This window comes from Brassica napus, chromosome A9, assembly GCF_020379485.1.
Source record: "Brassica napus cultivar Da-Ae chromosome A9, Da-Ae, whole genome shotgun sequence".
In the NCBI taxonomy this organism is placed as follows: Eukaryota; Viridiplantae; Streptophyta; class Magnoliopsida; order Brassicales; family Brassicaceae; genus Brassica; species Brassica napus.
In genome coordinates, this window is record NC_063442.1 from 25,917,356 (window position 1) to 25,937,114 (window position 19,759).

At 36.8% G+C, this 19,759-nt stretch overlaps 4 protein-coding genes across 8 annotated transcripts; all 4 read left to right on the forward strand.

The window, feature by feature from the left end:
* Positions 1 to 3,702: 3,702 nt before the first annotated feature.
* On the forward strand, positions 3,703 to 5,782 carry LOC106367159 (probable polyamine transporter At1g31830). Of its 3 annotated transcripts, none has more exons than XM_013806875.3 (2): positions 3,703 to 3,956; positions 4,146 to 5,782. In XM_013806875.3, exon 2 carries the CDS (start codon positions 4,191 to 4,193, stop codon positions 5,634 to 5,636), a length of 1,446 nt encoding a protein of 481 aa, XP_013662329.2. In that variant the 5' UTR covers positions 3,703 to 3,956; positions 4,146 to 4,190; the 3' UTR covers positions 5,637 to 5,782. The 3 variants fall into 3 exon arrangements, with proteins under 3 accessions (XP_013662329.2, XP_022546651.2, XP_013662328.2); XM_022690930.2 differs by having other exon boundaries at positions 3,711 to 3,983; XM_013806874.3 differs by having other exon boundaries at positions 3,715 to 3,956; positions 4,116 to 5,782.
* A 177-nt stretch (positions 5,783 to 5,959) lies between these two features.
* Positions 5,960 to 7,907, forward strand: LOC106367160 (probable polyamine transporter At1g31820). Its single transcript, XM_013806876.3, has one exon. It carries the CDS (start codon positions 6,313 to 6,315, stop codon positions 7,717 to 7,719), a length of 1,407 nt encoding a protein of 468 aa, XP_013662330.2. The 5' UTR covers positions 5,960 to 6,312; the 3' UTR covers positions 7,720 to 7,907.
* A 158-nt stretch (positions 7,908 to 8,065) lies between these two features.
* LOC106367161 (probable ribosomal protein S11, mitochondrial) lies at positions 8,066 to 9,464 on the forward strand. Its single transcript, XM_013806877.3, has 2 exons — positions 8,066 to 8,294; positions 8,480 to 9,464. The coding sequence occupies exons 1-2, from the start codon at positions 8,183 to 8,185 to the stop codon at positions 9,295 to 9,297; spliced, it is 930 nt and encodes a 309-aa protein (XP_013662331.1). The 5' UTR covers positions 8,066 to 8,182; the 3' UTR covers positions 9,298 to 9,464.
* Positions 9,465 to 16,563: 7,099 nt separating this feature from the next.
* LOC106367158 (FRIGIDA-like protein 2) lies at positions 16,564 to 19,543 on the forward strand. Of its 3 annotated transcripts, none has more exons than XM_022690932.2 (2): positions 16,564 to 17,685; positions 17,940 to 19,543. In XM_022690932.2, exon 2 carries the CDS (start codon positions 17,960 to 17,962, stop codon positions 19,343 to 19,345), a length of 1,386 nt encoding a protein of 461 aa, XP_022546653.1. In that variant the 5' UTR covers positions 16,564 to 17,685; positions 17,940 to 17,959; the 3' UTR covers positions 19,346 to 19,543. The 3 variants fall into 3 exon arrangements, with proteins under 3 accessions (XP_022546653.1, XP_022546654.1, XP_013662327.1); XM_022690933.2 differs by having other exon boundaries at positions 16,564 to 17,632; XM_013806873.3 differs by having other exon boundaries at positions 16,565 to 16,980; positions 17,074 to 19,543.
* Positions 19,544 to 19,759: the final 216 nt, after the last annotated feature.

Sequence of the window (19,759 nt, forward strand, 5' to 3'; positions counted from 1 at the left end):
ACAAAAAACATAGTTGTGATTCATTTAAAACGAATATATATACGGGTATTTTTTTGTTCTAATTAGGTTTTCTGAATTTTGTTTTAATTTCACATGTCTTCGTTCTAAGACTTCTTCATTCATAGATTTATACAAACTCAAACATTTTATTAGACTGGATCTAATAGTAATATATTGGTTGTCATCTGAATTATACCAGAAAACTCTGAAAACCTAATTTGTTGTGATGCATTTCAAACAAATATATACAACTCAACATATTTCAAATAATAAGTAAGTAAATCAATCATGCTTCATGTATTCAAAATCAGAAGCCTAATTAAATCAACGAAATGTTAATACTTAAAATATCTTATATTTATTTTGTATGCATGACTTTATAATAATAAATAAGTTAAAATATGTTGAAAATTATTATGATATAATTTGGTCATACATTTTTAAATATACACATAAAATTTGAAAAAAATATTGATATTTCACCCAACTTAAAATCGATAACAATTTCATTTTTCTTTTCCACGATAACATATATCAAACCATACATGATTTAAAAAAAATTATGTAAATCAATAAACCAAATTAAATGAAGTTAACAAAATTAATATGCTTTTAGCCTATTTAGAACCATTTAACAATTATAGTTCGGCTGAGATAAATAAATACAAACTAATATCTCAAGAAATAATCGAATCAATCAAAATGCTTATAAAAAATCAGATGTCCGTTTAAAAGTCTTCTATTTTTTTCATGCATATAAATTAAAAACCCATATAAAATTTATAAAAATAAAAGAGAATATTAATTAATTAATTATTAATTATATATTTTGTGATATTTAATTATTTATATACGTGCATGAGCACAAGAGAATAGTTTGCTATTCTATTTTATATAGTTAAAATAAAAGTTTTCTATTTTATGAGTTCAAAGCTAGTCCAATTTCTAATATATCATACAGTGTAATTAGTTTCGCTAGGATTTTGTACAGCTAAGATGGATACCTGAAATCGTGTAACCCAATAAATATTTCAGAGATTATAAAGCACAATCTAAAGGGAAATTCATCTGTTTAGGAAGGATCTTTATATATTTGTAGCCTTAAGATGAACTAAGAAGATCAAAATAATTGAAGCATAGTGCTAATACTATATGTTTATTCAATGATTAGAAATTTATTTGAAGTTATATTATCCATTTATAATGATTCTGATTAATGTTTACCAAGAATCTTATTTAAGTGTACTTCTTAAGAGCATTTTCAATGGAGAACTTCACTTTGAATATGGTTAATCTTCAAAATAAGAGTTTAATGGTGGACTACTAAAAAGCCTCAAACATATATATATATATATATATATATATTTGTTTTTTTAGTCCTCAATCTTAATTAACTAATTAAAACACACACATTAGATTACAAAATATATAAATAAAAATTACTCAATATTATTGTTTCCATAACATTTTCATATGTGATCAATCAGAGCATTTCGAAGTAAAAAATAAGTTTTGTTTTTAAGATTACGAGCTACAAATTGTTAAAATTGAGTACTTTTATTTATTGCCATTTCAATGGTTGCTTGTGGTGCCGGTCTTGCATCTCTAACCAGTGTGTTGATATCACGTTCATCTGTAGTATTTATATGTGTTTGTAATCTTTATTTTCATGTAAAATATATTTTCTTGTACTTTTAATCTTTAATTAGTTATATATGGTTCAACATAATATAATTATCGTGTAAAATAATAATTCTGTTTTAAACAATAATAATTATTATAATTTTAATTTTAGAATATACTTATATTTTTTATGTATTAGTAATATATAAAAGGTATATTTAAATATTTAAATAAAATATAATTGTAAGTATTAAGTAATAAAAATTAATATTAGTACACCTATATGTAAATTACATAATCATGAGGAAAAAAATAAAAGTAAATAGTATTTTAAGTTTTTGAATAGTGAAATTTAAAATTTAAGGTTTCACTATTAGGCTTCAAAATTTGAAAATTTATTGTAGAGATAAAAATCTCGTTGTAAAAAATAAAAAAAAAAGATAAAAATCTCAAAATTTGAGAGTTTGAAAGCTTGTTGGAAATTTTCTTATTACCAAGATTATTATCTACGGGTATAAATGAAAAAGGTCGAAATGTTCTCAACGTTGTGGGGTAAGAAATTGTTATATGAAAACTTTTAATCTTTTATCAAACTTCAATCTGAACAGTTTCCCAGGTAACTGTCTAGATATACTCGAGATCATCTCAAATTTGATATTTAGGTACATACAAACTTAACTCGATTGTGGGTTGTTCAAAGGTATTTTATTAGATCGGAAAAGAGTAACAGTTTACAAGTATAGGCCGGAAAAGGTGACCGATGCTTGGTGAGCTAACAGGGAAACTACAAGTAGGCAAGATATACAATGAGCAAACCCCAAGTTTCTAGCCGCCAAATGTGCTTGTAAAATTCAAGATCCCCTCCCTCGTCGATCCTCTCTTCCTTTTATATAGATAAACCCTTCTTCCCGTTCGCCCTAGGTCGTTTTACTCTAATGGGCTTAATTCTTCTAGGTCGTTTCCCAAGTAACTGTCTAGATATACTCGAGAGCAATCAGGCTTTTGAGCCGAGCTGATGCGCTTATTTTGTGGAGCTGGGTAAAGTAGTTCGAAGCCGAGCCCGTGCGTTTGGTCTAGAGCCGCTTAGCCAATTGATGTCATGGACCGACTTGACGGGCTAGATCCTTTGTGTTCATGAGTCTTGTGGAAGGATGCAATCAACAGGGAGGAACATTAATAGATGGTTATCTCGGGGCATATACGATTTAATTTGTTCTTCTTGGAGTTAGAGGTTTTGTTGGTTTGTTGATTATTTCTCTATATCGAGTTAACTTGTTCATACCTCCATTTTGTTTGTTTAGTTCTGGTGGTTTACTTCACTTTGCTTCCGGGGGGGGGGGGGGGGGGGGGGGGGTGGGGAAGTGAGTTTCTTCGGACAATTATTGTTTCTAACCGGTTATTGTATCTCAAAATTGTATTTCTCCTTTGTGTTATTGAATTCACTAGATGAACAAAACAAAAAAGTAATTGTCAGACCCATATTTCATTTACAAGTTGACATGCTACATTTGCTACACATGCATGGGTTTAAAAACCATCCACATAGTATTTGCTCTTTCAACACATTAATGTGCTGCCGGTTGTCCCTGACCATTTTTGTTTGCCTAAAATACTTTTTTGCTTGTTCAAAATTTTTGTTGTTTGGTAAGTCCTTTACAAAAATACTGTATGTATAGTTTGTTTTGACCAAAAATTGTATAGTTTGTTAAGAGTGTTTAACCAGGCTTTCATAGATTTTCCGGTTTCAGTAAACAATAATTAAAACAAAATATTTTTCTAATATAATATAGTTTTGTATATTATGGTATGAAGCTGAATTTTATGTCTTCATCCCTATGCGTTTAGTTGTTGGACATTAAAAAAGCCATATATGTTTAGGTTCTTTAAAATCCAATGAAAATTAAAATTAGTCAAACAAAAAATGATTAGTAAAGAGCTCAGCACCATCAAGTTTTAGAAATTAAAGAAGTCCACCAACTAACTGAGAACTGGTTCCTTCACCAATTAAGTAAGCACATGCGCAAATTCGAGATCCAGATCCAGCAGATCCATGCTTTTCTTGATTTCACACATTTATCTTCTCCTTTGAAAGAAAAACATTTCCTCCCCAGCTGCAAGAATCTTTAGTAAAGCCAAACTTGATGACACGTGGAACCATTATTTCCAATAATATAAATAATTTAATTTAATTCTTTTGAATCTGGGTTTAGTCGAAAAGGGCTTTTGCTTTGTTTTGTTTTCTTGTTTGTTTCATCATCAGCGCTCCTGAATCGTTCCAAACACTCTCCTGAATAGACGACGGAGATCTCGAGAGCACCCTCGATTCTCTCAAGGTTCGTGCTTCTTCACCTCTCGTAAAGGTTTAGACTTTCGTTTTTCTATACGTAGAGCATCTCTGTTTTCGTAAAGCTGCTTCAGGATTAGGTTAATCAATTCCCAATTAAGACGAACCCTAGATTCAATAGAGTAATTCGACAAAGGGGTTATTGCAGATATCTAATCGTTTGGATGACGTTATGCAGAAGCGGAGAATCATCACCGTGAATCCATCATCAGCTTCTGTTGAGATGAGCCACTTCAGCAGCAACAATGAGGCTCCTTACTCAACCGTTGTTGATGACGAGACTCCATCTCCATCTCCCAAAGCAGCCACCGACAAGATTCGGAAAGTCTCAATGTTACCACTCATTTTCCTCATATTCTACGAAGTCTCAGGTGGTCCTTTTGGCGTTGAGGACAGCGTGAATGCAGCTGGACCCTTGTTAGCTCTTCTAGGCTTTGTCATCTTCCCTTTCATCTGGAGTATCCCTGAGGCTTTGATCACTGCTGAGATGGGCACAATGTTCCCTGAGAATGGAGGTTACGTCGTGTGGGTCTCCTCTGCTTTGGGACCGTTCTGGGGGTTTCAGCAAGGCTGGATGAAGTGGCTGAGTGGTGTTATAGATAACGCGCTGTATCCTGTTCTGTTTCTTGATTACTTGAAATCAGGAGTCCCTGCTTTAGGTAGCGGTTTGCCCAGAGTTGCAGCCATCTTGGTGTTGACTCTTATGCTTACTTACTTGAACTACAGGGGGCTAACTATAGTTGGTTGGGCTGCTGTGGCTATGGGTGTTTTCTCCATCCTTCCTTTTGCTGTCATGGGTTTGATTTCGATTCCGCAGCTTGAGCCTTCCAGATGGCTTGTGATGGACTTGGGGAATGTGAACTGGAACTTGTATCTAAACACGCTTTTCTGGAACCTAAACTACTGGGATTCGATCAGTACTCTAGCTGGTGAGGTGGAAAACCCGAACCAGACGCTTCCAAAGGCTTTGTACTATGGAGTGATCTTAGTCGCACTTTCTTACATCTTCCCTCTTTTGACTGGAACCGGTGCGATTCCGCTAGAGCGTGAGTTATGGACAGATGGGTACTTTTCTGATGTGGCTAAAGCTCTAGGTGGAGCGTGGTTAAGATGGTGGGTTCAAGCTGCTGCAGCAACGTCAAACATGGGAATGTTTTTAGCCGAGATGAGTAGTGACTCTTTCCAGCTTCTCGGAATGGCTGAGCGTGGTATGCTTCCCGAGTTCTTTGCCAAGAGGTCACGTTATGGAACACCGTTATTAGGGATTCTGTTCTCAGCTTCAGGCGTTTTGCTCTTGTCTTGGCTAAGCTTTCAAGAGATTGTAGCTGCGGAGAATTTGCTCTACTGCGTTGGTATGATCTTGGAGTTTATAGCGTTTGTTAGAATGAGGATGAAACACCCGGCTGCATCAAGACCATACAAGATACCTATCGGAACAGTAGGTTCTATCCTGATGTGTGTTCCTCCAACCTTACTGATCTGTGCGGTTGTAGCACTCTCGTCTCTTAAAGTAGCTGCGGTGAGCTTTGTGATGCTGATCATTGGTTTTGTGATGCATCCTTGTCTAAACCATATGGATCGAAAGAAAATTCTCAAGTTCTCCATCAGTTCTGACTTACCAGACCTTCAGCAGGAGACTCGGGAATGCCAAGAAACTCTGATACGTTAGGAGTGTGTTCTTCCTTTGTGTTTTTAAGTACAGAGCTTGGATAGCCATAGCCACGAAAAAACTCGAGTGTCATGGTAAGTTGTGTTTATTCACATGCTTGTTCTAGTCTTAAACACGGTTTTAATAAGATGTGCAATGCTTGTATCTTCTCTTCTTTTTTGGTCGTTGCCATAATCAATGTTTTAGTAAGAAGTTTTAAATTCCTGAATGACTGGAAAGAGACAAACTTAAAAGAAGCATCATTAGAAAATCCTATCTAGTATCGATGTTTGACCATTTCCTTGCCTGAAAACAAAGTTTGGTTGTGTCTCAATCACTTCGTAGGTTCCATCATCACCATCTCAGTCGCTTGTTTACTCAACTCTCTCAAGGATTCGTCCTCCATTATTTTTATCATAGGGATATGATATGGACAATCTTAAAACAGAGGACCACACTTTTTTCAGTTCTTTTAAAAGATGTGAGATCTATGAGAGTATGGGACTGTTTTAGTGTTTTGTCTTCTTAAAACATCCCTCAATCTTTGCAAATCTCGAGACGATAAGCCCTTGATCCTCTCACGGTTAGTGCTGTCTTCTCCACCTCTCATTAAACTTTGGGAGTAAGGATAGTTTCTTCCAAGCTCTCTATCTCGTCTCTTATTGTTTAGTTAATTCAGAAGGGAAGGATAATCACCATGAGAGACTATAACAACAGTGATGTTGCATCGCCTAAAGCAGCAACCAATTCTATAAAGAAAGTTTCCATGATACCACTCGTTTTCCTAATATTTTACGAGGTCTCAGGAGGTCCTTTTGGTGCAGAAGGAATTGTGAATGCAGCAGGTCCACTGTTAGCTCTTCTCGGCTTTATAATCTTCCCGTTCATTTGGTGTATCCCAGAGGCACTAATCACTGCAGAGATGAGCACAATGTTCCCAATAAACGGCGGTTTTGTGGTTTGGGTCTCCTCTGCCTTAGGACCCTTTTGGGGGTTCCAAGTAGGCTGGATGAAATGGCTATGCGGGGTCATCGACAACGCTCTGTATCCGGTTCTCTTCCTTGATTATCTAAAATCCGCTATACCGGTTTTATCTACCGGTTTGCCTAGAGTTGCCTCCATCTTGATCTTGACTCTATTGCTTACTTACCTAAACTACAGAGGACTAACCATTGTCGGTTGGACCGCGGTTCTTATGGGAGTCTTTACGATGCTCCCTTTCGCTGTAATGAGTCTCATTTCGATCCCAAATCTCCAGCCTTGGAGGTGGCTTGTTACAGATATAGGAGATGTGAAGTGGAACTTGTATCTAAACACTCTTTTCTGGAACTTAAACTACTGGGATTCTGTTAGTACACTAGCCGGTGAAGTGGCAAACCCGAAGCAAACACTTCCCAGGGCTTTGTGTTACAGTGTGATCTTTGTAACTCTTTCTAACTTCCTCCCTCTCTTGTCTGGAACCGGGGCTATACCGCTGAACCGCGAGCTATGGACCGATGGTTATTTAGCTGAAGTTGCAGGAGCCATCGGTGGAGGATGGTTGAGAGTGTGGGTTCAAGTGGCTGCAGCTACGTCGAACATGGGAATGTTCATAGCCGAGATGAGTAGCGACTCGTTTCAGCTTCTTGGAATGGCTGAGCTCGGTATGCTGCCTGAGGTTTTCGCCAAAAGGTCTCGTTATGGAACGCCTTTGTTAGGGATTGTGTGCTCAGCTTCAGGTGTTTTGCTCTTGTCTGGATTGAGTTTTCACGAGATTGTGGCTGCGGAGAACTTGCTTTACTGTGGTGGAATGGTTTTGGAGTTTGTTGCTTTTGTTAGGATGAGGATGAAGTATCCGGCTGCGTCGAGACCGTACAAGATACCTGCGGGAACCGTTGGTTCGGTTTTGATATGTGTTCCTCCCATTGTGCTGATATGTTTGGTTGTTCTTTTGTCGACTTTTAAAGTGGCTGTAGTGAGCTTTGTGATGGTGATGGTTGGTTTATTGATGAAACCTTGTTTGGATCATATGGATCGAAAGAGATGGGTCAAATTCTCTGTCAGTTGCGATGTGCCTGAGTTTCAGAAGGAGAGTCAAGAAATGGAAGAGTCTTTGTTACGTTAGGTCAGAGGAACATGTTTTTTTCTTATTGCTCTATGTTCAAATGATTGTAGTGTTTTGTTTGTTATTCGTCAAGGACCACCTGCACGTGTTGTGTAAATAGGCTTGAAAGTTCGGTTTGAATTCTATTATTCGGTTTTTGGTTAGTATCGATCAATATTCGGTTAATGAAAGTTTCACCGCAGTGAACTTAAATTTTTTGGTTTCAGTTTAAAATCGGTTAAGAAATCAGATTTTTCGATTAACTTCGATTGAATCCGGTTATTTTGGTTAAAAACAATTATTTGTTTGGTTCAGAAATGGGCCAATAGGTTAGAAGGCCCATTTTAAATGAGCGGCCCAGTAAGTAATAGTGAGCTCATTTTCAGATCTACTATCCCTGAAGGGGGATCGAGACGACAAAACTGTTTCGTTGATGTCGGAGAAAAAACCCTAAACCCCAAAAGAAAATTGCGAGGAGAGGAAAATGAACGGTGTTTCTCGTCATCTTCGAGCTTCTTCACTTCCTTCGTTGATCCGCAGCTATGGTGGAATCAAGTCAGTATGTCGATTTTCTTCTCAATCAGATGGCTCCTCTGGTTCGTCGTTTCCCCCCATCCTTATCTCTTGTCGATTTTGCTTTGTTCATTTTTTGAGTAATGCGACGAACGATGATTGGATCTAGAACAAGTTTGTTAGATTAGGAATCTGTGTAGTGTCTTTCTGTGGCACAACTATAGTTTGTATATTGAGTGATTGGTTAGTTTCATGGATTCTTGAACAGGGGGGAGATTCGGAGAGCAAGGAGCAGTTCCTGGAGACTCTGAGAACAAGACCGGCTTACCGGATCCTAATGCTTCCCCCTCCAAAAGTTTCAGTGAAATAAAAGCAGGCTTACTCAACACCGGAGGAAACGGTTCCTCCTCCTTCACTAGTTTCAGTGAAATGAGATCAGGTTTGTTAAACAAGATAGGCGACGGTGGCTACTCTGCTCCTCCTACCTTCAGAAATCCTCTGAGATCACGCTTACCAAACACCTTACCTTCTCAATCCGGTCAAGAAGGCTTACCCAGCTACCAAAGCTTCACTCAGTCTAACCTTCTCAAGGACAACTTCCGCACCGGAGGGATTTCCAAAGACCTGGACTTTGTTAGAGGAGTGATAGAAGAGGACGAAGTACGTAGAGCCACAGGGCTCTTCTCTCACTTCCATCGTCCAAACCTCGAGACCAACGCTGACATCATTCACATCAAGCTGCTGCGGAACAACACTTTTGTCACCGTTACTGACTCCAAGGGGAACGTCAAATGCAAGGCTACGTCTGGTAGTTTGCCTGATCTGAAAGGTGGACGGAAGATGACGAGTTACACGGCTGATGCAACTGCTGAGAACATTGGGAGGAGAGTTAAGGCTATGGGTCTCAAGTCTGTGGTGGTTAAGGTCAATGGGTTTACTCATTTCAAGAAGAAGAGAAACGCTATTGTGGCGTTCAGAAGCGGTTACTCCAATTCAAGGAATGATCAGAATCCTATTGTGTACATCGAGGACACTACTAGGAAAGCTCATAATGGTTGCAGATTGCCAAGGAAACGTCGTGTGTGAGAGAAAAAGGAAACATGTTTGCAGATTTGCTTTTCTTGTTCTTTTATGGTCACTAGAGAAACCATTTCTTTTTGCAAATTGTCTCTTTGTTTGGTTGTTACTTTATAATCCTGATGAAAACTGGGGTTGAGTCATATTGATTGCTTAATAAACCGGAAATTCTTAAACCGGATCCGCATTTTTCCGTCTGATCAATCTATTTGAGTATGTTAAAATCCTTGCACACTTCTAAACTTCTTCTAGTCATCCACATTGATTAATAAATCAAGAAGCAGGACTAGCTCCACGCTGCAACGTGCAGCCAAAAACTTATACAACCGTGGTTTGCAAGAAATGGTCAAACCCCTAAATAACTCGGCTTTTCCACAATATTTTAAATCTCTGATGATGCCCAGTAAGTAGTCCTCGTAAGGTTTCTGTGTTGTCCCTCGATTACAAATTAGTTTAACTTAAAATAAGAATGAAACTCACAAACTTGTTGATATAGTTTTTGAAGAACACGTTGACATAGAAAAAAACATACTAATTTATACAATTGAGAATCCCAATTCCACCTTGATGACATCAAATACGATCTACTACTTAAGTCATCCAAACACATGCTTTGCCAGGCGAGCGATGCTCCTTCGTATTGGCCATCCCAAGGAATTCAACGGATTCCTCAAACTTCCTGACCAAAACTACATTGGTTAACGTATCAGAAAAATTCTTCACTCATATCACCTTGAGCGATAATATTTTTGATGAAGTGCAATTTTATGCTAATGTGTTTATTCATCTCATGATACACATTTTTCTTTGCTAGACACAATACATTTTGGAAGTCACACAATAGGCTCATGGTACAATAATTCTTTCTTTACAAAGAAATTTTTATTGGCCAACATGTGAACTATTTTATATTATTTCTTTGTATTCAACTCTTATCGGATGCAAATATTCATAAATTTCCTATGACATCATCTGATAACTAACTCTATGAAATGATCCAATTTTACCACGAGGTGATACCAAATATACAATATCAGTATTTGTATATGTTGAAAATCTTCATTATTTTCTTCCAAAGCTTCTCTTTGTTTATGTAGGTGAATCGATTTTTAAATGATGAATTTATTCGTTATAAAATTTGCTGATGATTTCTCATTTTTTCTCATTTGATTGTCTTAAAAACCGGAAATTTTTTCTCCTCGATCATGGATCCATTTTTAAAATCCTTGTCGTAAGTTGGAGAAATCCAAATCAAAATACATGAAATTTTTTATTATGAAATCCTTGACGGAATAAAGCCAACACATATATTACTGGATAGGTGTTAGATAATGATTGGAAATAGATTTTTATATTTAAGCAAAAAAAGAGATATTTGTAAAGAGAAATAAAAATAATAATATTTGAAAATTGAAACGTTCAAATAATTTCTTGATGTTATTAGAAAAATAAGAACATAATTACAAACAAAAGATTAAAAAAGCCAAAAATAAAGCTAACGTTGGCCCAAAGTCATTGCAGAAAGGTGATTTTAATCACTTTTGGTAATTTGAGAGAGACAATGTGGTTTCAGAAACGTTTTAGGCATATAGTCTAAATAAAAATTTATCATTACGGGCTTTCCATATCCCCTATATATTAAAAGAGAAGCATTACAACATTTGAGGTAGCCACGTGTCATCACCACAATGATTCTTAGAATCATTAGAGAAATAGGTTGGTCCATTTAAATATATAATAAACTTTTTATTAAACTAACCATAAATTAATATATTAATGTTTTCAATTCTTTCCTTAAATAAAAATTATGGAATTACCTAATGTGGCTAAATTATATATAACAATTAATGATTTGAATAATAAAGATTTGATACAAATTAGTGTATTCTCTATTATTTTTGTTTAGCTTTAAGTTACTAAAATAAATTAAAAAATCACATTAACCACATAATAAAAATTTAGATTTTTTTGTATATGTTATATTTTGAACTTTTAAAAAAAAATCTCACATTAAATTTTTTATGATCCATGATTTATTTTTTTTTATATAACAAGATACAAATTATTACAAAATCATGTAAGTAGAAAGTCTCATATATATTAATATCTTTTAATTAAATTATATACGATGGAAAATACATAAATATTTTAATTTTGAAATTTGCTTTGAACAATTTTTTTTTGATAAAATTTCTGAAGAAATACTAACAACTTTATATTTAAATATTAAAATTTGAATTGAATGTTTATAAAAATTATAAATTACTAAAACTTTCAAAAACCAATCACAATGGAAATTTGTTATCAGCGTTTAAATTTTTATTATAAAAGATACAAATAAGTAGAATGCATCATTTAACAATATATCAATATTAAAAATATACTTTTTTATCTATGTATATATTATGTCAATTTAATTATATAAAATAGAAAATAAAAAACTGAGGATTAATAAAATTTATTTACGTATTTACACCAGTTTAATTATATACGTAATAGTTATTGACTTTTTCATTATCCAATATATATACATTATTTTATAATATATAAAAGAACATATTTGTGCTGTAAAAAAAATAAAAAATAAAAGAACATATTTGTTGCAGGCTGGGATTCAGACTACACGGATGGCTTGACTGAGGTTTGGTTTTTGATCGGTTTGGACAGATAGGACGGACGGACGATCGGCTAGGCGGCTGCGATGGAGGATTAGACCGGCTGATTTGTACCTGAAACAAAAGATGAACTTTTTTATGAGTTTTATGGAGTTATATGAAGAACAGAAAGTAAACTATATGACAAATGATGAACTGAAGCAAATATGATTTTTATGGATTTTTATGATTCAAAACTAAATGATATGGAAATTGAAAACAAATCAAATAAGAAGGATAGAAAGATGGATGATAGGATCTTTGTTGCTGGACGTGTGTCTCTCTCAACAAGGATCAGTGGTTGGTTAGATGACTGAAGATGGAATCCGGCTTGCTTGATATGTATCTCTTCCAAGCTGGATCGATGGATGGAGTGGATAGATGGATATGGATTGACTCTCTCAATCAATGGACAAACAGATGGTCTTGAATCACACAAGGCTCTCTGGACGTGGCTTCTTTAGGACTTAGTGAATCTCACACAAAGAACTAGAGAAATAACAACAAAGAATACACAACTTTGTTTAAAAGAAAACGATTTCTTATTACTTTAAAAAGATGATCAAGGGTCCTTTACAATGAACTATGACCTGAGCTTATATAGGCTCGACACTGGGACTACTATAACGTTCCTATGACTCAAAAGGAAACTAAGTACACGAAAATTAAGTAGAAAAATCATAAGCTAGGCTCCTTGAAGATATCTAGCCGTTAGGCTTGATTTGAGCCTCTCCAAAAGGAAACTTGATTGAGCCTTGTATCTAGACAGCTTCTGGATATGCCCATGATCTGGAAGCCTTCCTGAAATACTCCTTAGTCCACATATGAAATAAAATGGCCGTTGGTCTTCAAAGAGTTGTAGTGAAAACCCATTTACTCCTCCTAGTGTGAACATGGCCGAAAAAGGAAAGTTGTTGGCCATGAAGATTCACCTGTTCCTCTGCATGCTGGTCCATCTAAACTCTTCTGGAATGTCTTCTGGAATTTTTGGATCGTGTAGGGTATGTCTTGGTTGCCTGATCTCGATTTGGGAATGATTGGACCAACTGATTATGCAATCTTTCCATAATCGGCTCCTTATAACCAGGTTTGGGAAAATGGTTATATCTTCAACTTCACTGAGCCTTTTCTCCTGATTCTTGGCTTGTCGGATCCACAAAAGATCCCTCTTGAGATCCATAATTGATTTTGGCCCGCGCCGCTTCTTGGTTTGGCTGATTTTCTCTTCTAAGGGCCGATACTTGCAAACGGATGGGTTGGGAAACCTCCAAGTTGTAAAATTCATAACTTCTTCCTCCACGAAGCTTTTCTTGTAATTCTAAGCTTAAGTGATGAATGATTGAGCTGGCCTTCTGTGAAAATTAGTTTCATGCCAAAATTCCTTCAGGTGGTTGAGATGCACTTCTTTGAATGAACCTTGGTCGTAGGTAGCTCTAGTGAGGTAGTTGTGGCAGTTGTTGCTTATCTGGCTGAGCATTGGTTTAGGTACGGTTTCTGTGCCCGCAACAATATTATACGTAAAATAATTTATATATACGATGTTCATCCCGCGCAAGGCGCGGATCTTAATCTAGTATCATATAAATAATGAGAAAATTCGTGTAACACCACATAATAGGAAATAAGTTTGTATAAATATTTAAGTGATGGCAACCCAAAACAACTAGAAGAAAAATGAAGAGAAATCAATAGACAGTTCACCCTAATTTTTTTTTCTTCTATCCTTTAAAAGCCTCCTCCGCCGTTCGATGTTTTTCGATAACATTTCTCTGGTGTTGTGTCCCTTTAGCTTTCTTTTGTGGCTTTATGTCTTACCCTTTTGATCTATCATTTTCTTTAATACTTTGTAAAAATTACACCATCATATAATTTATAATTCTATTACATATGATGATCAACTACCTGCAATATATACAATACTGATGAACGCTATTGTGGCGTTCAGAAGCGGTTACTCCAATTCAAAGAATGATCAGAATCCTATAGTGTACATCGAGGACACTACTAGGAAATCTCATAATGGTTGCAGATTGCCAAGGAAACATTGGGTGTGAGAAAAAGGGAAACGTGTTTGCAGATTTGCTTTTGTTGTTCTTCAATGGTTACTAGAGAAACCATTTATTTTTGCAAATTGTCTCTTTGTTTGGTTATTACTTTAAAATCCTGATGAAATTTGGGGTCAAATCTTATCGATTGCTTAATAAACCGAATATTTTAAAACCGGATCCACATTTTTTTGTCTGACCAATCTATTTGAGTATGTGACAAATAGAACTCAAAACAGAACTGAATTAAACAAGGTTCTTACACAATCTGAGATAATGGGACCCAAGCCACAGTGATGAGTGGAATGCAAGAAGACATGTTACAGTCCATGCACACTTCTAAACCTCTTCTAGTCATCCACGCTGCAACGTGCAGCCAAAAACTTATACTACCGTAGCTTGCAGGAAATGGTCAAACCCTAAATAACTCAGCTTTTCCACAATATTTTAAATCTCTTATGACGCCCAGTATGTTTCATCGGAGTCCTGGTAAGGTTACTGTGTTGTTCCTCGATTACAAATTAGTTTAACTTAAAATAAGAATCAAACTTACAAACTCGTTGATATAGTTTTCGAAGAACTCGTCCACACAGATAAGAACATATGAATTTATACAATTGAGAATCCCAAATTCCACCTTGATAACATCAAATACGATCTACTACTTAAGTCATGAAAACAGAGACGGCCTTAGGCAAAGCAAAGCAAGCATCCGCTTGCGGCCACCAATTGCACTGGAAAATATAACCTTTTAAAAAAGCCAATATTTCTGAAAAATATATAAAATCAGTCACTTTTTTTCTTTTCGATTGCGGCCTTAAGTGAGTATGTGAATCTCAGGACCGGCTCTGCATGCAAACCCATGCTTTGCGATGCGAGTGGTGCTCCCAAGGAAATCCACGGATTCCTCAAACTTCCTGACCAAAACTACATTGGTTAGAATATCAGCGAAATTATTTACATTTATATCACCTTGAACGATAATATTTTTAATGAAGTGCAACTTTAATACTTTATGCTAATGTGTTTATTCTTCTCGCGATACACATTTTTCTTTGCTAGACACAATAAACTTTGAGAGATAGATTTCGGTTGGCTTTCTCTCTCATCTCTGTTCTCTCTCTATATCTTTCACAGAGAAGATGAGAAAGCGGTTGAGTTTCTTTGGTTGACGCCGGTGATTCTTCATTCCGGCTTCGTTGTGTAACAAAGTCACCGGATCCTTTCCGGTTGTAGTCTCCCGATGATTCGGGCTCTGTCTCTGGGGAGAGGTGGTTCACATAACACTTTCTCCGCCGGCTTTAGTCTCCGGGAAGAGGTGATCCTCTTACACCGTCTTCGCCGGCTTATCACCGGTTTGTTACCGGTTATAGTGGATCTACGATTCCGTTCTTCCTCTGTCCTTCCGCCTCTTGATCTGTTTCTCTGAATTTTCTTCGTTGGAAGATTCGAGTTCTAGATTCAATCGTAGGCAGTTGAATTCCCTTCTTCGAATCGTAGATCTGTCAGAGATGTTTCGTCGTTTTGAGATTCAGAGCTGTTCTGTTTGAGCGGCTTCTTCTCTAGGTTGGCTTCGCTGAAGGCGGAGCTCCGGCGTGCATGCGCTCTGACTCCGGAGGAAGCTCGTGCCTTCCATTTGTGACGCGTGTTCATTGGGCGCCGGGCGTCCGGACACGTGGTGGTGGAGCTGGCATCTTTCTCGACGGTTTCTCTTTTGGGCTTCGTGGCCCATAAGTTTTGCGGTTTGGTGGCCTGTTGTTTGGCCTTTTATGGTTTTTATGTTTGTGTTGTTTGTTGGGCTTCGTTCCTTTTTGGGCCCAGTCCCTTAATAAAATTTAGAAGACTTAAAAAAAAACTTTGAGAGATAACAATAGGCTCATGGTACGATAATTCTTTCTTTACAAGTAATTTTTTATTGGCTAACATGTGAAATATTTTCTATTCCTTCTTTGTATTCAACTCTTATCGAATGCAAATATTCATAAATTTCTGATGATGCATCATCTGATAACTAACTCTATGAAATGATCCATTTTTTCCACGAGGTGATACCAAATATACAATATCAATATTTGTATATGTTGAAAATCTTCATTATTTTCTTGTAAAACTTCTCTTTGTTTATGTAGGTGAATCAATTAAATCCTTTTAAATTCGCTAATGATTCTCCATTTTTTCTCATTTAATCTGTCTTTGAAACCGGAATGTTTTCTCCTCTATCATGGATCCATTCTTAAAATCCTTGCCACAAGTTGGAGAAATCCAAATCAAAGACATGAACTTTTTGACTGTGAAATCTTTGACGGAATAAAGCCGAAACATATATTACTGGATTGGTGTTAGATTATGGTTGGAAAGAGATTTTTATATTTAAGCAAAAAAAGAGATTTTTATATTTAAGCAAAAAAAGAGATTTTTATATTTAAGCAAAAAAAGAGATTTTTATAAAGAAAAATAAAATAAAAATATCTGAAAATTGAAACGTTCAAATCAGTACTTGATGTTATAGAAAAATAAAAACGTAATTACAAGCAAAAGATAAAAAAGCAAAAAATAAAGCCAAAGTTGAAGCTGAAGTTGGCCCAAAGTCATTGCAGACTTCTGAAATGTTTTAAGCTTAGAGCCCACATAAGAGGGACATGCGGTTTCTGAAATGTTTTAAGCTTAGAGCCCACATAAAAATTTATCATTACGTGTTTTCCATATATCATATAAATAATGAGAAAATCCGTGTAACGTCACCTTAATAGGAAATCAGTTTGTATAAATATTTAAATGATGACAACCCAACAAATAGAAGAAAAATGAAGAAAAATACGAATAGACAGTTCGCCCTAATTTTTCTCTCTTCTCTTTCATCCTTTAAAAGCCTCCTCCGCCGTTTCGGTGTTTTTCGATAAGCTTTCGATAACTTTTTTCTGATGTTGCGCCCCTTTAGCTTTCTTCTTTGTCTTTATGTCTCTCTTTTGATCTATGATTTTCTTTAACATTGGGTAACAATTACACCATCATATAATCTCTAATTCTATTACATATTAATGATCAACTACCTGCTGCATATGCAATACTGATAAGCAACTCCACAGATAATGATTTCACGATGAAGCTTTCCCCAAAACACTTGGATTCACGCACGGTTCTACATGTGCAACTCCTTTGATGGGCGTACTCTCTCTCTCAGACGACCACTCTACTTGGAACCTCCGATAAGTTTTTCATCTTATAATCTACAATAAGTTGTATTGTTTTGGATTTCTACACCCCAGGCACGGGTGTATAATTAACCAATAAGCCACAGTGCTTCTACACCTTTTTGATCTATCTTGTGATGGGGTTTCACCCTTTTCTCACTTGTTTTTAGTTGATTGTAGCCTTCACATTGACTTTGCGAAAAAGAATTTAATTGGGGGACAAATATGTGTCTTATTTATGGTTGTGTTTAAATATTTTGTCAAATTATGATGTTGTGGTGTTGCAGATTTTGGATCTCGTTGGTTCAAGCTTGGTGATCCTTTGTGGCATGGATCTATTCTATTCGGAGTTATGCGGATGTATTTGGCTTCTTCGGTACTGGCCTTCTTCATTAGTTTGGCGCTTCAGTTATATATGGTGTTCAGATCTATTGCTACGTGCTCTCCTTTTCCGGTGCGTTCTCAGATCTTCTTTGGACTTGTCGGACGAATGTTTGTTCTAGCCAGGTGCATGAATACACCAGCAATTCTCATCTTGTATTGCTCTTAGTATTCCAAAAAGAATTAAGCGATGGGGTATCAAAAGGAATTTTAGATTTTAGAGACAGAGAGATTGCAGTGCATGAAGGTGAAGATAACATTCCATATAATACGTGATGACCGGACCAAAGAGATTGGATCAATAAACCGGACCGTGATTTCCTTCCTTTTTTGTCTTCGATAGTGTCAACAAAACCTGAGTATATATACTGCTTTCTCAGGAAACAGAGATTATGATGAGATGGCAGCGGGGGGAACAAATCAATCAAAATCTAGGGCTCCACCTACAATGACGGCTCCTGAATCAATCTCCTTAGCGATCAACCAAATCGACGAGAAGAAGCAAAAGCTGAAGCAAGCCTTCGACGACCTTCAACCTCACTGTTCCCTCCTCTCCCCATCTTTCAACCTCTCCTGGTCCGACATCGACTCTCGCTTCTCCTCTCTCCAGTCCTCACTCTCTGACCGCTTCCGCCTCCTCCAATCCGACATAACCGAACCACCCCCGCTCCTCTGGCCGGAACTGAGAACGTTCTGCGACAACATGGACGGCAAAGGCTTGGGGAAGTTCATGGTTGATAACTCGAATAAGCGTTTGTCGATCGAACCGGAGCTTGCGCAAGCGATTCGATCCTCATCGAGTCCAGCAGCTTTGGTTCTTGACGCCATCCAAGGCTCTTACCGTTGTTCCCCGCCGTCTTCCGCCAGAGCCCTCGATGCGAGGAGGACCTTCGTTTTGCTGTTGGAAGCTTTGATTGAGATCAAACCGAGTCTCACTAACGAGTTGAGGGAGAGAGCGAGGACGCTCGCTTCCGATTGGAGGTTGAATATATGTAACAAATCATCGGAAGCGTTAGGGTTTCTTCACTTGGTCGTAGTCTTTGAGTTAGTATCTGTGTTTAAGATGGAAGAGATTCTTGATTACGTTTTCTTGATCTCCAAGTGTAGACAAGCGACTACGTTATCTAAGATGCTTGGTTTGGATAAGACCATAGTCGCTGGTATTGTTCAGAAGCTGTTGCATACCGGGAGGTTACTTGCTGCGGTTACTTTTATTTACGAGTTTGAGATGACTGATAGGTTCCGACCAGTTAATGTTTTGAAAACTAGTTTATACAACTCTAGAGAGGCTGCTAAGAGGGTCTGCGCCGAAGGGGGTAACTCTCTCAAGGCCCAGAACGAAGCTACTGATAAAGAGCTTAGTGCGTTGAGGTTGGTGATCAGGGTGATTAAGGAGAGGAACCTTGAAATTGAGTTTTTTGAAGAGGATCTTGAGGAATCCGTTCAAGAGTTGGAGAATCTGAGAGCTCAGAGGAGGCAAGCCGCTAAGCCCGCTTCCCCTGCTATTCCCCCTAAACGACCTCGAGTTGCTACGGGTAATAATTTGACAACTCGGACACATAATCAGCAACCGCCGCTTTTGCCTGATCCTAGGCACGGTTTACAAGTGAACCCGTTTGGTTTTGTGAACTCAACAGTGCCTGGTGTTAATGTCCCATATGGCAACCAATTGGCTCCATATGGATCGGTTCCAGCTCCAGCTATAGTGGCTCGACCTGTCTACTATCAGCAGCAAACTGGATATGGGTTACGACCTCAATACCAACCACCTTACTATCCTCAGTAGCATCTCCATTGTTGGCTAGGGAATGCAAGGGATATTGAACTATAAGAAGATTTTGGTGTATTGAATTATATATGTGTGTGTGTGTGTATGATTTTCTGTATTGACAAAAGTAAATTATCTCAAAGGACCACATATAAGATACTTGATATAATTGTTGTTTTTGCGATGGTATAAAAGAAAATGAATAATCTTGTGCTACTGATCTCTTGTTTATTAGTTAGCTTGTGGTGGCAATGGTCTTTGATGGATTGATCTTGCATTTCTAATCTTTGATTTGGTAGATAACCTTCCATGATTCACTTCCTTTGAAATTAGCAAGATTTTCTTTCTTTTAAGTTGTTTTGATTTAGGACAACTATGCAGTAGATGTTTTGGTTTTTGTGAAAAGACATCTACCTTAATTGAATTTATATA